General features: G+C 40.6%; 1 protein-coding gene across 1 annotated transcript in view; it reads left to right on the top strand.

The window, feature by feature from the left end:
* LRRC56 (leucine rich repeat containing 56) overlaps positions 1 to 14331 on the top strand; it is a 59510-nt gene that overhangs the window by 31785 nt on the left and 13394 nt on the right. The window contains exons 6-7 of the mRNA XM_036383162.2: positions 11858 to 11954; positions 12352 to 12549. Of these exons, the coding sequence (XP_036239055.1) occupies positions 11858 to 11954; positions 12352 to 12549 (295 nt within the window). The remainder of the gene's footprint in view (positions 1 to 11857; positions 11955 to 12351; positions 12550 to 14331) is intronic.

The raw sequence follows: 14331 nt of genomic DNA, 5'->3' as shown, positions 1-14331 counted from the left end.
ATCTGTCCTGGGTAGACCTCTGGTTTAATTTCACCAGGTCAGGTGCCCGAAGAAGAAAATGTGTCTTTGCAACCTTAGATATCAGGGAATCTGACAGGCTGATTCCCCAGCAAGAGAAGCTGAACTTTATCTGTACAAATGCACAGATGGAGCTCGGGCTCCATTCTGCAGCAAGCACAGAGGACACCAAAACAGGAGTTTGGCCTTGCAGTGTCTTTCCATGGTTCCCAGCATCAGCACCCTATTTCCTGAAGCCTTCCCTAGCTGAAATTCCCCTGCCTTGTGTTTCAGACTGCCAGGTACAGGGTGTACCAGTTAGGAAGGGGATGATGAGGCAGGGCCTGCCCTTGCAGCTCTAGGTTTGAGTCTCGTGGCTGTGGCAGGGTTGGTGAGGAGAGTGCAGAGCATCTTTCTCCTCATAGAGCAGAGAGGATCTGCTCTCATTGTCATCTGAGCAGTTCCATGGCAGCAGGTTTCTTCCCCCAGGACACCTCTATCGTGTTTCTATTTGTGACTGCCATACAATGCAGGGCATAAAAACCATCAGAGGATCACCATAGACCACAGCAACACTTTGTGCATTGTGAACATGGCTAGTGAAAAAACAAAGTAAATAAGTAATAGCTAATGTGTGCCGGAAGGCTGCCAGTAAACTCCTGCAAGGTAAGACAAGCCCATTACATAATTATGCTCCTTCTTTGCCCAGTATCTGAATAGGCACTCCACTTTGAATTTATTTGGTAAAAAGTGACCTCTCAGGATGTTTTCTCATACCTTGCACCTATCCAGCTGAACCAGGTCTTAAAAAGAAGTACAGCTCAGCTCCTGGGTTAGCTGTTGTTTCTACAGCATCCTGGGTTAGCTGTATAAATATGCTGTATTTTCCATCTCAGTTGCTTATTTTATCCTGGGCAGACAAAGTCTTCTGCATGAGTTGTGTATAAGGCTTTGCCTAATGGTATCATGATCTTGCTTGTATGCTCTGGATGGATATGATAAATAAAACTGTCAGTAATAAGTACTGCCAGCAAATAAGTACTTATGTGCCTGGCTATTAGGCAGTTTGCAGCTGCTCTGTTTCAGCTGTCAGTCTCAGGGTTCACATATGAAAATTTACACCTAAATATTCATTTTAGCCAGTGATGAGAAAAAAATTGTTATGATCATGGTGTGGGAAACACCAAAGAACAGGGCAGGGAAGCAACAGTAATTAACCCATTGGAACTTAACAGTGGTACTCTTAAGGAAGCTTTCCTGTCTGACCATCCAGGAGCCACTCTGGCAGAAACACACCACCTGAAATTTTCACTGCTGGCATTGAGGCCCCTTCACAGTGAGCAGCTCCAGTGACCCCAGGGGTGCCCCTCCTGGCTCCCTGCACACCCCACACTCACACAGTCAGAGAAGGTTTCCTTACTGGTTTCTAGGTTTCCCACAGCAGAGTCCCAGACGTTTGGATCCTTAGAGGAATTTATTTGTGGCACCATAACACAAAAACAGCTCAAGCTGTGTGCCTCCTTCCTGAGCAGTATCCAGCTGTGAAAAGATTGTCTTTGTAGAAAGACTTTGTGGAAATAAGAAAATAATCAGCATTACTTTAATGGGTTTGTAGGTTGTTTTGATTCTCTCCTACAAGGGAATTGCTTCTCCGCAGCTTGTTTGATTTTTTTTTTATTGAAAATAATTATGTTCAGTGGGAAAATACTTTCTTGGAATGCAAGGTAAATGCTGATTTTTAAAAAAGGAAGGAATCAGGTTGCAGGGGAAATTATGCTAATAGTTGTATTTGTCAGTTGTAACTGCCAAATGAGAGGAATAAAAATGAATAAATAGATAGAGTTTCAGTGTACAATCAGTTTCATTATTTAATTTCTATAGAATATTCTCCACACAGGAGTTGATTTAGTTGTTCTTATTTTCTACAGACACATTGCTGCACACAAAGGGCCTTGTTGCTATTTTTCCCCTAAAATACATTGACACTTCTTTTTCTCTAGCTATGTTCCTCATTTTCTGTGTGGCAGAATTTTATCCTCCTATCATGAGATGTTTAAAGGATGCATCAGATCTCCCAGATGCATCCATGGCTGGATCAGTAGCTGCAAGAAATAAATACTGAAATGCCTTTGTGTTTTAGGAGGTGAAGTTGTGATTTCATCAGCAGGTGTAATGTGTGCACATTCTTTACCCTTTGCCATAAGCTGCACTGTGTGTTCTTCTTGTGGGGGTAAGAACCTGAACACAAAGGTCTGATAATGAAACCTGCCACTCCACTCTGGGTAACAGAAGTTCTGTGAAAGATTGTGTTTGAAAGACCATTTATGGCATCTGCTGGCTTGAACTTCATCAACCTCACAATCCTACCACTCCACTTTCTGCTGTTTCATCTCATAGGCAAGAATTTAGAGAGCTTTGGTTTACTCTGCTTAGTGTTGCAGCTACAGTTGCCTCAAGAGCAAGATCAAGATGATCTACATCCAGTTAACACACCTGCACCAGATTTGGGATGTCTACTGGTGTGCTGGGAAGGAAATGCTGAGGCTCTGCCTTGTAGTAACACCCCAGTATGGAAATCTATAAGGTCCTGTCTGTCTGAGTAATCCTGTGGTGGGCTTTGAGATCCCCAAGCTTCTCTTCTGCACCTTGTTTGCTTGTTGTAAAAGAACATCTGGAGGCCCGTACAAGCAGAGAAAATCTCACTTGAAGCTTTAGGGAGGTAGCCTGACTCAGGACATATGGAGACAAGTCTGTCAAGATCTGTATTGAACATTAGAGGCTTAGAGAGGAAAGAAATTTGGAGGAAATCAAATGCCATTCACAGGTCCAAGTTGTACCTGTATCTGTTTCTATCAAGCTTCTTTATTTTTTTGTTTTCTCATTAGATGTATACACAGATAAAAAAAGAAAGAAAAAGTTACAAAGAAGAAATGGCCATCAGCCTCAGAAGGAAATCATTAGTGTCATACAAATGTGCCTGATCTAAAGGATCTCAAGAACATGCGTTTCCACCATTGTATATTCAGACTGAATCACTTTAAATTGCATTTTCTCTCTAGGTTTTCATATCAACCCACTTCTGCAATATTTCAAGTATTTTTTTACAATGGAAACTCTATAGTCATTACCATGACAAAAATTGAATAGCTACTCCAAGCTGATCCAACTCTGTAGTTGTGTGGGGTCAATTAATCTAGAACTCCTGGTTTTCTGATACACAGAAAAAGATGTTTCTGGGACTTTTTTTACTTTTTGTTTTTTGGTGGTATGTGTCTAAACACCACTGAATCTGTCAGATGATTTGGATCTTTTACAGAATATTCCTTCTGCTTACCCCGAAGCATTAGAAGTTTTAAGTGTTGATTTTGAAGGATGAGATCTGTATTAAAGCAAAGTTGGAATATATCTGTCTTACACTGCCAGAGCTCAGACCTGGAACATACTGTGAAACAGGCACGCAACATGTGGGAGACTGAAAAGTTATTTATGCAGGAAATTTCAAAGCACTGTGGGATTCAATTGTTCAATGTAAGTAACTCATTCTGTAACCACAGTTTCATTATCCTTTATTTTTTTTATATGTAAGCTTTCAACAGTGAGAATGAGCAATTGCCAAAGCTATAGGAACTGTCAGTAGCTCTGGGGTTAAACTGAGGGACAATAGTTCTGTGGATGTGAGAGTTTTATTTACTCTGTGTCTCAACTTATTCCTGTTTGAAAATCCACTTGGTCTTGTGGAAGATGCAGTGCCCCCATTGGGAGGCAGCCCCAGTGTGTTGGGTTTCTGCAGTTTCGCTGGGGTTCAGCTTTATGCCAAGGGTGGGAGTTGAAGTAGGGTGGGGAAAATGTAGTCAAGGGCAAGTCTTGTTTGACAGGACCACACTTTGGCAATCTCTATTCCTCTCAGACTATGGGAGCTGAGTTAAAGCAACTGTTCTTTCATTGTGAGAATGCTACAGCAGTAACTAAGCTGACAAGCAGTTTTAATGATCAAAAGGAAATTAACACAAAATTACATTATCCTTCCCACACATGTTGTATATTCGTGTGTTAAGGAATTGCTGTTCCTGACTCCATCAGCGTTGATCAATCCCATTATTCTGCTCTAGGGTTTTTTTTGACAGCAACTAAAAATGAGAGCACTTGAAATTAAAGCTGCATTTCATGTGTAATAATTTTAACAGAAGTAAGCATCTCAGTTACCTTGGGCACAAGTGTGATGAGTTACAGAAGTGTATGTATCAGCACTCCCACTTCTAAATCTCTCCCTCCTGTTGGTCTCACAAAGCACTTTTTGTTTGAATGACATATAATCTGACATGGAAAATAAAGTTCTTGAAAGTAATATAGTGCTTGATGTAATATTGCAGTTGTTACAGTGGTTTCAATGAGGCAATGAGAAGCAACAATGACAAGTGAAAAAGTTATAAATCAGGAATAGCCCAGAGATGTATCTCATTGGGTTGGGGTTTTTCATCTGTTGTCATCTCCTGTATCCAGCTGCCATCCTTGCCTGGCAGCAGTGGAGGAGGAGGCAGGGAGCAGTGGGCACTGGTGTTAGTGCAACAAGGATTTCTGTGCAGTGTCTCTGGTTGAAGCACGGCCACAGATGTGTCCATGGCAGAGCTCAAGTACGCTTATCAGGACCATCAAAGTGGTCATTGGCTCCTGTCCTGGAAAACAGCCAAACTGCCTTGGATAGTTTGTGGTTTTGGCTGCTGTAGCCAGGTAGTCTCTTGTCCTTGTTTTCAGGCTTTTGCTTCAGTGAAAGTGCTGGCCAAAAGCACGTGGCTCCTTGTTAATTGTAATTTTTCTTAGTAAGCCCACAAAAGCTGTGGCAGGTGTCTCTCCCTTTGGCATAACAATGATGAAAAGGCAGAGATACAGGCTGGATGAAGCATGACACCTTGAATGTTCTCCCTGATCTATTTACCCCTGGTGCAGCACCAGGCAGTTGCATTTCCTCCCAGACACCCATTTCTCTGTCAATGAAGTGATTGCAGCAGAGATCCACAGCTAAAAAAAGCAATATACAAGATCTTTGTCTCTTTCCAAACTTGGAACTTAACACACAAGCAACCAACAAACAAAAGAAACCCCCGCAGCCCTAGAGTAAAATAGTGAAATTTGTTTGTTGGGAGAAATATTGGCAGGGGCATTAGCACTGCAGCCCATTTTGAAAACAGCTTTTTATTCATTGTAAGGTTGCCTCACAAATTTGGGACAACAGAGACATGCTGCTGCTAAGGCCTTTGTCAACAATAACTTTTTGTTAATTCAGAAATTCTTCATTTGCATGTAAAAGGGAGTTATGAAAACAGAATTTTACAAACAATTTTTATTTAAGAAGACATTTGGTAAATGCATGCTTTCTGTTCAGCCTAAAACAAGCTAGCCTTCCTCTGATGTATTTAAGAATTACCTAGCAAACACGCTTTTTGCTTAGTTTTTGAAGTCTCCATCAACATGTCTCAACAGGATTATGAACTCTTTCTGTTGAAAATTTGCACAGTTCAGAAGGCAGAATGAGACAATATTATTAGGTACTACATTTTCATGGTATTTCAGCCTAAAAGTGGCCTTCTGGCTGCAAAAGATGAGACATGACCCTCGTTATCTTGTACCTTGGGCCATGGTTCACTCTGGCCCAAGGGAGCATAAGATGCTAAAGGCAACCTGTGTGTCATGGAGGTGTAAGGTGTGGGACAGAGGAGAACCAAGCCAACAGTTCTCAGCATATTGCTACTTGAATTTTGAAGAGTGAATACAAAGACTGCAATGCTGCAAAGCAAGGCAGGTCATCACATTCACATGACATTTATTCAACTATAAGAGGACACGGCAGGGACAATAAGGACGTGGCCTCAGCACTGCTTGCAGAGCTGGGGGCTGTGTTGTGGGTTTGATCAAGTATGAGGAACACATGCATACAATCAGTTTTACAATTTTGAATACAGCTATTTGTGAACACAATGAAACTTTTATGTAAGCTTCCTATTAGAGCATGTGTTACTGATTTAAATAACGTTCAGGCTTTTAAAGGTTTTGTTTCAGATGTCAGAATTATCTGTACAACCAAAGCATTGTGTGCTGACATTGACCATATAGATGTTATCACAGTGCAGCTTGATAAATTCCACTTGATTTCTGTAGATCAGAGATGGGATGCTTTTATTCCTTTATTTTCTAAGACTGTAGTTTGGTCACTCTCTTACAATCTAAATTTCTCTATTTACCAGTGCATTCATTTTCAGAGCAATCTTTAAAATAAATAAAATCTGTATCAATAGCTAGTTTAGATTTATTGCTTCTGAAGATTTATTCATCATCAGATGCAGGTGTGCTTTGAGATACTTCTTGCAAGTTCCATGGATTTAGTGCTTTATTTTTAGGTAAATGATTCAAAACTGACTTCAAGAACAAACGGCAGGGCTCAAACTGACAAATGTGTTCAGGGTTTTGCTGTTGTGTTTACTGGGTAGCTTGAGCACAGTGGAGCAATTCAGGATTTATTGTTGTGAAACCAAGAGTAGGATTTGGCTCTTCTAGGTCTGATATTCATCCAGTAAAAATTTGGCTGGATCAAATCAGTCCCTGAAGAACAAGGATGTTGGATTAATGGAAGAACACATTATTTCTCAAACCTGTTATTAGGTGCTGTGAGCCAAACTGTTCATTGCCCCTCTGCGCTCTCTCTCCAGCCTGGGGGAGTGATGACAAGATGGGAGCATCAGATTTCATGGGAAAAAATACTAAATGGTTGTGCACAAGTGAGGAGGGTGTTGCCAAAACCCTCACAGAAGCACTGGGCTGTTTGATGAGTTCCCATCCCTGCAGAAGTTATTTTGAGATAGTTGGAACCCAGGTTCCAAACCCTTTGGCTTATTATTTCCTCAAAATCAATTATAAATGCAAATTTTGGGGTTAAAAGTGAAAGTAGGGGAGTCTATGTTGATTTCTTGGCACTTTGGGATACTAAAAACATGATCTGATATTCAGTGTGTGTTTTGCAGACAAGTATGTGTGTAGGAGCACATGTGGAGTAATTACTCAGGAGGACTCTGGTTTGGCAGCTCCAGGGGCTGTAGTCCTCTGTTTATCACAATCAAGGTTATGATATGTACATCCCCACCCCATGCTCCATCTCTCTGCCTCAAACCAGTCTTGAATGAACCATAGCAGGGGTGAGCAGGATATATAATGGCTTTGGTTATTAATTCTTTGCCTTTCCTGTTAAGTTCCCAGCTTCCACGTCACTTGGGACAGGACACTTTTCCACTGGATTGGGATTATTCATTGTGTTAATGGGAGCTATGTTTCCTCTACAGTGTCTTCTCTTTCCTTCTATAAGCTCTTTGTTGTTTGCAAATCACTGGAGCACTCCTGTCCTGCATCTTATGACCAACTGCCACCAGCCTTGTACAGAGTCTCATCTTTTTCCTTTCAGCCATCAAACTTTTCAACCCTACTTTCTATTTTTGGAATAGGTGCTGTAATTTTCTATATGTTTATATCATGCCCAATGCAGGAGAATCCTTGTCTCTGACATGTGTTTCATTAATTTCAGCCTTGGTCAATGATTATTTTGGAGGAAGTGTTTTGTTACACTGCATGTATAATTATAGTGGATTTTCTCTCTTACTACCCTGACAATTTGGTTTTAAGAGTTTATTATTACATTAAAATAGTCTACCCTAGTAAATCATTATCAGAGTGCAGATTCCCATTAATTTCATTTCAATAAAAGTCAATAGTTGTATCTCCCCAGTTTGGGCTGATCTCACCCTCTGCACTTAACACAAATGAAATCATGCCTGTGTGTACACTTGCATGCCATGGTGGTCATGTGTGCTCAAACAACTCCTCACTTTGCTCTCACCCCCTCCAAGGTGGATGTGCCAGATGCTCTAGAGCTGCTCCCAGAGGAGACACTCCCATCTCTTACAAGCTCTTAAGTTCTCGTCTCACCAGCCAAAATATTTCAGAAGAATTTTCAGAAATGCAGGTGCGTGCAGTTGTGAGGAGCAGCTTGCTTTGAGCTCCATGGCTGTTTCACCTTACAGCAGCCATGCTCTCAAAGGCAATTATCTCTATAGTAATTAACAAGGGAATTTTCTCTGATGCTGCAGCATGAGTCATGCAGCTTCCAAAAGATTAGTTTGTTAGTTACTGAATAAAATGTTTGCAGATGTACTTTGCTATGATAACATCTCTGACTGGGGATGACTCATTACAGATGCAGGAGAAAAGATCTGCAGGGCCAAAATGTGACTGCATGATCCAGAATTTTAGGCTCCTCTAGCAGCTAGCATGACCCCAGTGTCAGCAAGAGGAATTTGGTTCTGCAGTAGAGCCCAAAGGGGAAAAAGTCCTTTTGCCTCTTCTCCTCACTACCTCTATATTAGCAGGGAAGGAGAGGTGGCAGTACTTTGCTCCTCATAAGAGCTGGAGTGCCCTTCTTAAGGGGCAGGAGAAGAGATATCTTGGGCTGCTAAGTCTCTTCCCTTAGAGACAGCAAAACTGGGCCAAGTCATACCAAACAGTGCAACAAAGTTCATGCTTTCTTAGTACTTTGTTTCTTGAATTAGAGATGAGCTTTGGGACAGCCAACTTCAGCCTTGTAAGAAACCACTTCCTATTAGCTTCTATATTTTTTTCTATTCTAAAGTGTCTGTTTAAGCATTTTTTTAATAACAAGACCCTCTTATCAAATACTGGGTTGCATTGCAAACATGCAGTGGTTCTGCCTTCTGCAAGTACCCAAGACATGGGATGTACAACCTAATTCCTTCATCTGGAATACAAATTCTCATCAATTTGATTAGTATTAACCTTGAAAGTGCTACTCCTGACTCATGCCAGTTAGCTGTAGGAGAGTCAGAGCTGCAACCCATGAATGAAACTGGAATGGATTTGAGACTAAACTTAGTAGCACAAATTGTGAAGAGTAAGGTAAGTAGGCTTTAGAAGTCATTTCAGTTAGGGTCTTCTGATGGCGTGCACAGCAGGAGAATGCTTTAAGGACTTGTTAGCTAATAATTCCTAGTGAGTGTGCACCATGCATGAAACTGGCACACAGTGTGAGTAGGGATTGACCCTGTCTGTGTGCACTGGGTTTAACCACGGCCAGCTCTGGAACAGAAAACTGTGACAAAGAGAAATAGGATTTAACTCTGGAAGTCCTAGACTTCTGACTGTCAGCAGGGAACTGCTTCCACAAATGCATGGAGTGATCAAGGACTAGAGGGAATAACTGTTTGTTCTTGGAGACCTGTGTAAAAATTGCTTGGGAATTAATCCTCTGCTTTGCTTTGGCATTGTTTATATTGACAGAGAAACATTAGGAACAAGCATATTGCTGCAATCTCCTTCTGTGGCAAAAACCCTTCAGCGAAAAATTCAAGACAAATTAAAAATGGAAGTAAAGTCCATTCACCATATCTTATTCTACCATATGTAGAGTAATCAGGTTAGGATTGTCTTCAGTTTTGCTGGCCTAATAAACAGAGCATCTATCAGAAACACTGTTTCAATGACACAAAAATGAGAGTGACTACTTCCCTTTATCTCTGTTCAGTGATTTACAGAAGAGAAAATTCTGCACCAAAATTAGCCCAAATTTGAAAATCTCATCAGTGCTTGAAGAGGGTCATGAAATGAGCAGTGCAATCCCTTCATGTTATTCCTAATGCCATATTTGTGTTTAAGGGTGTGTTGGCCTTGCTTCATGGTAGGTTCTGTTTTTGTAATTTAATTTAATTTCTTTCTTATTATAGGCATGCAGCTTGCAAATCTAATAATAAATTTTCAGTAAATATTACTTTGGGAGGCATGTGTTCCTTAAGGAAGCCTTAGAACCAGTTTTTGTTTTATTTAGAAAATGTGCACCATGTAAATAGACCCTGAAAGATCTTCTGCAAAGCCAGGGATGTGGTGATATGAATTTGGCTTTCTTTATCTTTGTGTCACTAGAGGCAAGCTTCCTGGATGCACAAAATTCACTGCAGGTATTGTGGTTCATATCAGTTGAGGATTTTCTCCTGAAGAGAAGAGTAGCCTTAGATGGAAAGAGATGTTCAATGAGACTGAGATTTTTCTTTTTTGCTTAGTTCTGGCCATTGAGTCATCTGCATTGTTTGTACCTCAAAAGCTGTAAAATGTAACATAAATACATTGTGTGATGTACCCATTGTGAGCTTATTTAAATGGGCAGCATCCAGGGAAGGGGTAGTTAGAGAAACCCAGTGCCTGCAGCCCCTGCAGTGGTAGGGGATGGATGAAGTCAGATAGGTCTGAATGATGTCCATGGACATACCAGTCCCTAGGAGGCAGAGGGATGGAAACCCCCAATTTCACCTAGAAACTCCCATTCAACCCTGTATTTGCCCCTCACAGAAGAGAGGCCCCTGAGGATATTTCTCCTTGCACTTATCCTTTATTCAGGCTTACACAGATTCCTTTCTCCTGACAAGGCCCTTCCCAAGTATTCAGATGGTAGAGAAACAACAAAAAAGAGAGATAAGAATGTGTCTATCCCCTCATAAATGCACTCCTTCCTGACCTCTGTGACTGGCTGGATGCCCAGTATCCCTGAAGCAGGCAGCTGGACTACAGAGGATTGCTGCAAAGCTGTACCAAAGCTGCATGAGGCTCAGAGGGCAATGCAAAGCTGGGCTTCTTCCCTGTCATCCACAAAAAGAAAACATTAGTACAACAAGTGTTACCTTGATATTTTAAGATTATAAGGGCCCCCATTACTTTTCTCTTTTGCAATTTTCTGTAGAAAACTTACTACTCTCTGTATTATAAGAATGAATATTGTGAGAGATAGCTGATCTAGAATTTTGAGGTCCAATAATCTCTATTTAAGAGCTATTTTAGCTTTTTATGTGGTCCTGAGAAACTTGCCTGGCTTGAGTATGGGTGTTGGACAAGATGACCTTCCTTCCAACTCAGCCATTCCTGTGTTTCTGTGAACTCCATGCTAGTCTCTATCTCCTCTGATAAACCGTCTTTGAGTTTAGTTACCCACTGTTTAGTTCTTTATTATTCAATACTCCGATATCTGGCTACACTGGGAAATTTCTGAGCTTTGGTTGGTTTGGGATTTGATAAAATGTTGTATTTTGTTTATGTTAGACTAGTGGCTTTATGCAACTCAATGTTACCAAAGATGGCAGGGGATTAAGGCCCCAGTTTGATTTGCCACCTTTTTGAGTTATCTTTGTATTGTGCAGCGCTGTAAAGTCAGTGGGATAGTACATGTATGTGGACTCAAGCAGGTCAGTGTGTGATTTTTCTGAGTTATGACGAGAAAGTTTAAAGTTCATATAAATTATCCCTTATTGACATTTTGCTACACCCAAAGGGTGAGAAAATAGGATGGAAAGGATTATAATTTTCTGCTGATTCAAAAAAATGATTTTGACAAAAGTGTTATTCCTTTCAACTGCAAAATCATAAGACTGTAAGAGGGACAGAGTGAGACTGACCATGCAGTCAGCTCAGATATATTAGTTTGGGTTATATGAGTACAGCCAATGATGCCAGCATAGGAAAACCCCACTTAATTCTTAGCAATTGCCTGTGATTTATGGCAGAATTACCATGATGTAGCTCTTGGAACAGTCTTAATCAAACAATCAATGACATGTTGTCATGCAAGAACAAAGATGACAGTGGGATAAGTAAAGAGGGGTATCGTTTTATTCCCCACCTTCAAGGGTGAACATTTTTAATGGAATATTTTGTAAACAATGTGAGCTGTGAAGGAAGTAGCAGTGGCCTAGTCTTAGGAAAAAGAAAACAAGTCTTGATTTTTTTTACTCATTCAAATAGAGCTTGAATTGTTTTTTATAAGGGATCTTGGAACATCACTGTCCCATCTCCATGTCCTGTGGATGGCTCGGTGTGGGCTGTCAGATTTAGATGGGATCTCTTCCTTCAGCTCTCTAAAAGTAAGTATAGATGTATCCTACCAAATGACAATCTCAGATCTATCTTCAGTTGATATTCTTTACTTTTAGTCTTCATTCTCCTCAACTCTTGCTTTTCTGGCTGGCTTTGGTTTGATGCCTTAGATTGTGAGAGTTAGTTTAAAAGATGCTACAATATAACCTTTAAAATGAGGTGTAACATTCAGGTCTGATCCTGAGTACGCCTAAAGCAGTATCTGGCTAAATTAGCTCTTATTATTAAAGGCTTCAACAACCACACTTTATAAAATGTTCACTACCTTGCTAGTTTCATCCTGTAACATTTAGTTTTTCAAGTATTAGAAAAGATTTTGCAGAGCCTCAGTGTTACTTGTGCAAGCCCGTGGTTTACATGTTTATTCTGTTTACTTCTGCTGAGGAACTCTACATTGCTTACAACAATATCTCTGACCTGAGCCAGCTGACCTGGCTGGATCACCTGGAGGTTTTGGACCTGGAAGGGAACAATATTGAGGACATCAACCAGGTGCAGTACCTGCGACTTTGTTGCAAGTTAAGCCACCTGACAGTGGAGGGCAACCTTATTTGCCTGAAGCCAAATGCAGAATCTGCAGAGGTGAGGACTTGGTTTGCTCATATTGTGTTATTTTTTGTCAGTACTTTTTAATTGTGAGTTGGAAATGAGAAACGTTTCTGCATCTTCCTATTGCATCATTCTCAATGATGGCATGAGATGCATTTCCCACCTTTAATTTCTGTTGATTTTGTGGTCTCATCAGTATGGTCTCCAGGGTGACCAGTAGTGAAATACAAGACTGCTAGTAAAGACTCAGGCCTATTTCCCAGCAATATGAGGAAAAACTTCTTCTCTTGGAGTATGAGCCCTGGAACAGGTGTCCCAGGGAGGCTGTGGTGTCTCCTCCCCTGGAGATACTCAAAACCCATCTGGGTGAGATCCTATGCAGCCTGCTCCAGGTGAACCTGCTTTAGCAGAGGGGCTGGACTGGGTGATCTTAAGAAGAAATTTCCAACACCAACCATTCAGTGATTCTGTGGTGAGACACCAGTTTTTGAGGGTTTTTGCATTTCTTTTGGAGGCTCTCCAGTCCAAAAGCAAGTCCTCCAATGCCACCATGCTCAGAAGTTGAGCCCTCAGAAGAACAGTGCTTGAGGTAACTAGGAAAAGCCATAATGTTGGAACTACTTGTTACCCTTTCCCCTGAAAGCTTAAAATCAAATGACCAAAAAGACCTTCAGAAAAACATGAAGATGCAAAAGTGATTCACATCTTACAAACTAAAATGATGGAATAGTTTCTGCTGAGGTATTTTGTTGAAGGCGTGAAAGAGCCTCTGTGTCACAAAGATGAGAACATAATAATACATTATCTGATTTGGGTTTCAGGGCACTCAACAAACAAAGCAAGGGAGATCTAATTCTACATGAACAGCCTCAGAGCTGTATTACTCTCTTTGACTTTCTCCTACTTCATAAAAAAGCATTGTTGGGATATTAAAACATCAACATATTTGCCATCCAGGTCTTTTGGAAGGTCTATGGACACACACAGAGTTATGTAAAACACAAGTCTCACTAAGAATGGTGCAATTCCCAATGGCACCATAAAGAGCTGGTAATGCAGGTCCAAAATCAGAGCTGATGCTGTTATCCCACTGTAACATACTCTATAGCTTTTCTGTGTATTTTAAAGAAGTTATGTTGATGCTGTTAATTTGCCTAAAAGGTTGGGTTTGATATTTCTCCTGGACTTAGACTTGAAAACACTAAAACTCAATCATGCAATAGACATATATTTTAAATCTTGGCACTTCTTAAATATATGAGTTAATAGCATTTTTCAGATGTAATTGTTGGCTTGATCTTATTGTTCAGTAAAAGGGGCCATGGAAGGTAGCTCTTTAGCTGTCATAGTTTTCCTCTCTGGAATTCAAAAGAAAATATTATATACTTGCCTTTCTAGTTTAAAGTGGTGGAATTATCCTTAAGGGACCACATTGTAACTGCTTGTAACCAAAGTGATTTCTCCATTTTGGAACATTTCTCCCTTATGGAAGATGCAATCATGAAAGGAAAAACATATTCCTGCAGTAAGGAAGCACTGCCTGCTTGTGATGGACAAGGCATGCCTGCTTACTCTTTCTGCTCCCAAGGAGATAAATACAGCTACTGACACTTGATATCATAGCTTCCTACTATGGAAATGGTGCAGTGTATCCTAACAGCACAGAAGGTCTGATTCTACTCCTTTGTTGTTCCTGCTCAGTAAAAGTGGGATTTTTGGAGGATTTGGCATCTTCAGTGTTTAAGTGTACTTTTAATGGAGAAATGTCAGATTTCCCTTGGGCTGTTCAAGTGAAATGAGTCCTTGGGGTGCTCT

This window comes from Molothrus ater, chromosome 6, assembly GCF_012460135.2.
Source record: "Molothrus ater isolate BHLD 08-10-18 breed brown headed cowbird chromosome 6, BPBGC_Mater_1.1, whole genome shotgun sequence".
Lineage (NCBI taxonomy): Eukaryota > Metazoa > Chordata > Aves > Passeriformes > Icteridae > Molothrus > Molothrus ater.
The sequence above is the reverse complement of the archived record's forward strand: the minus strand, read 5'-3'. Positions and strand labels throughout refer to the sequence as shown.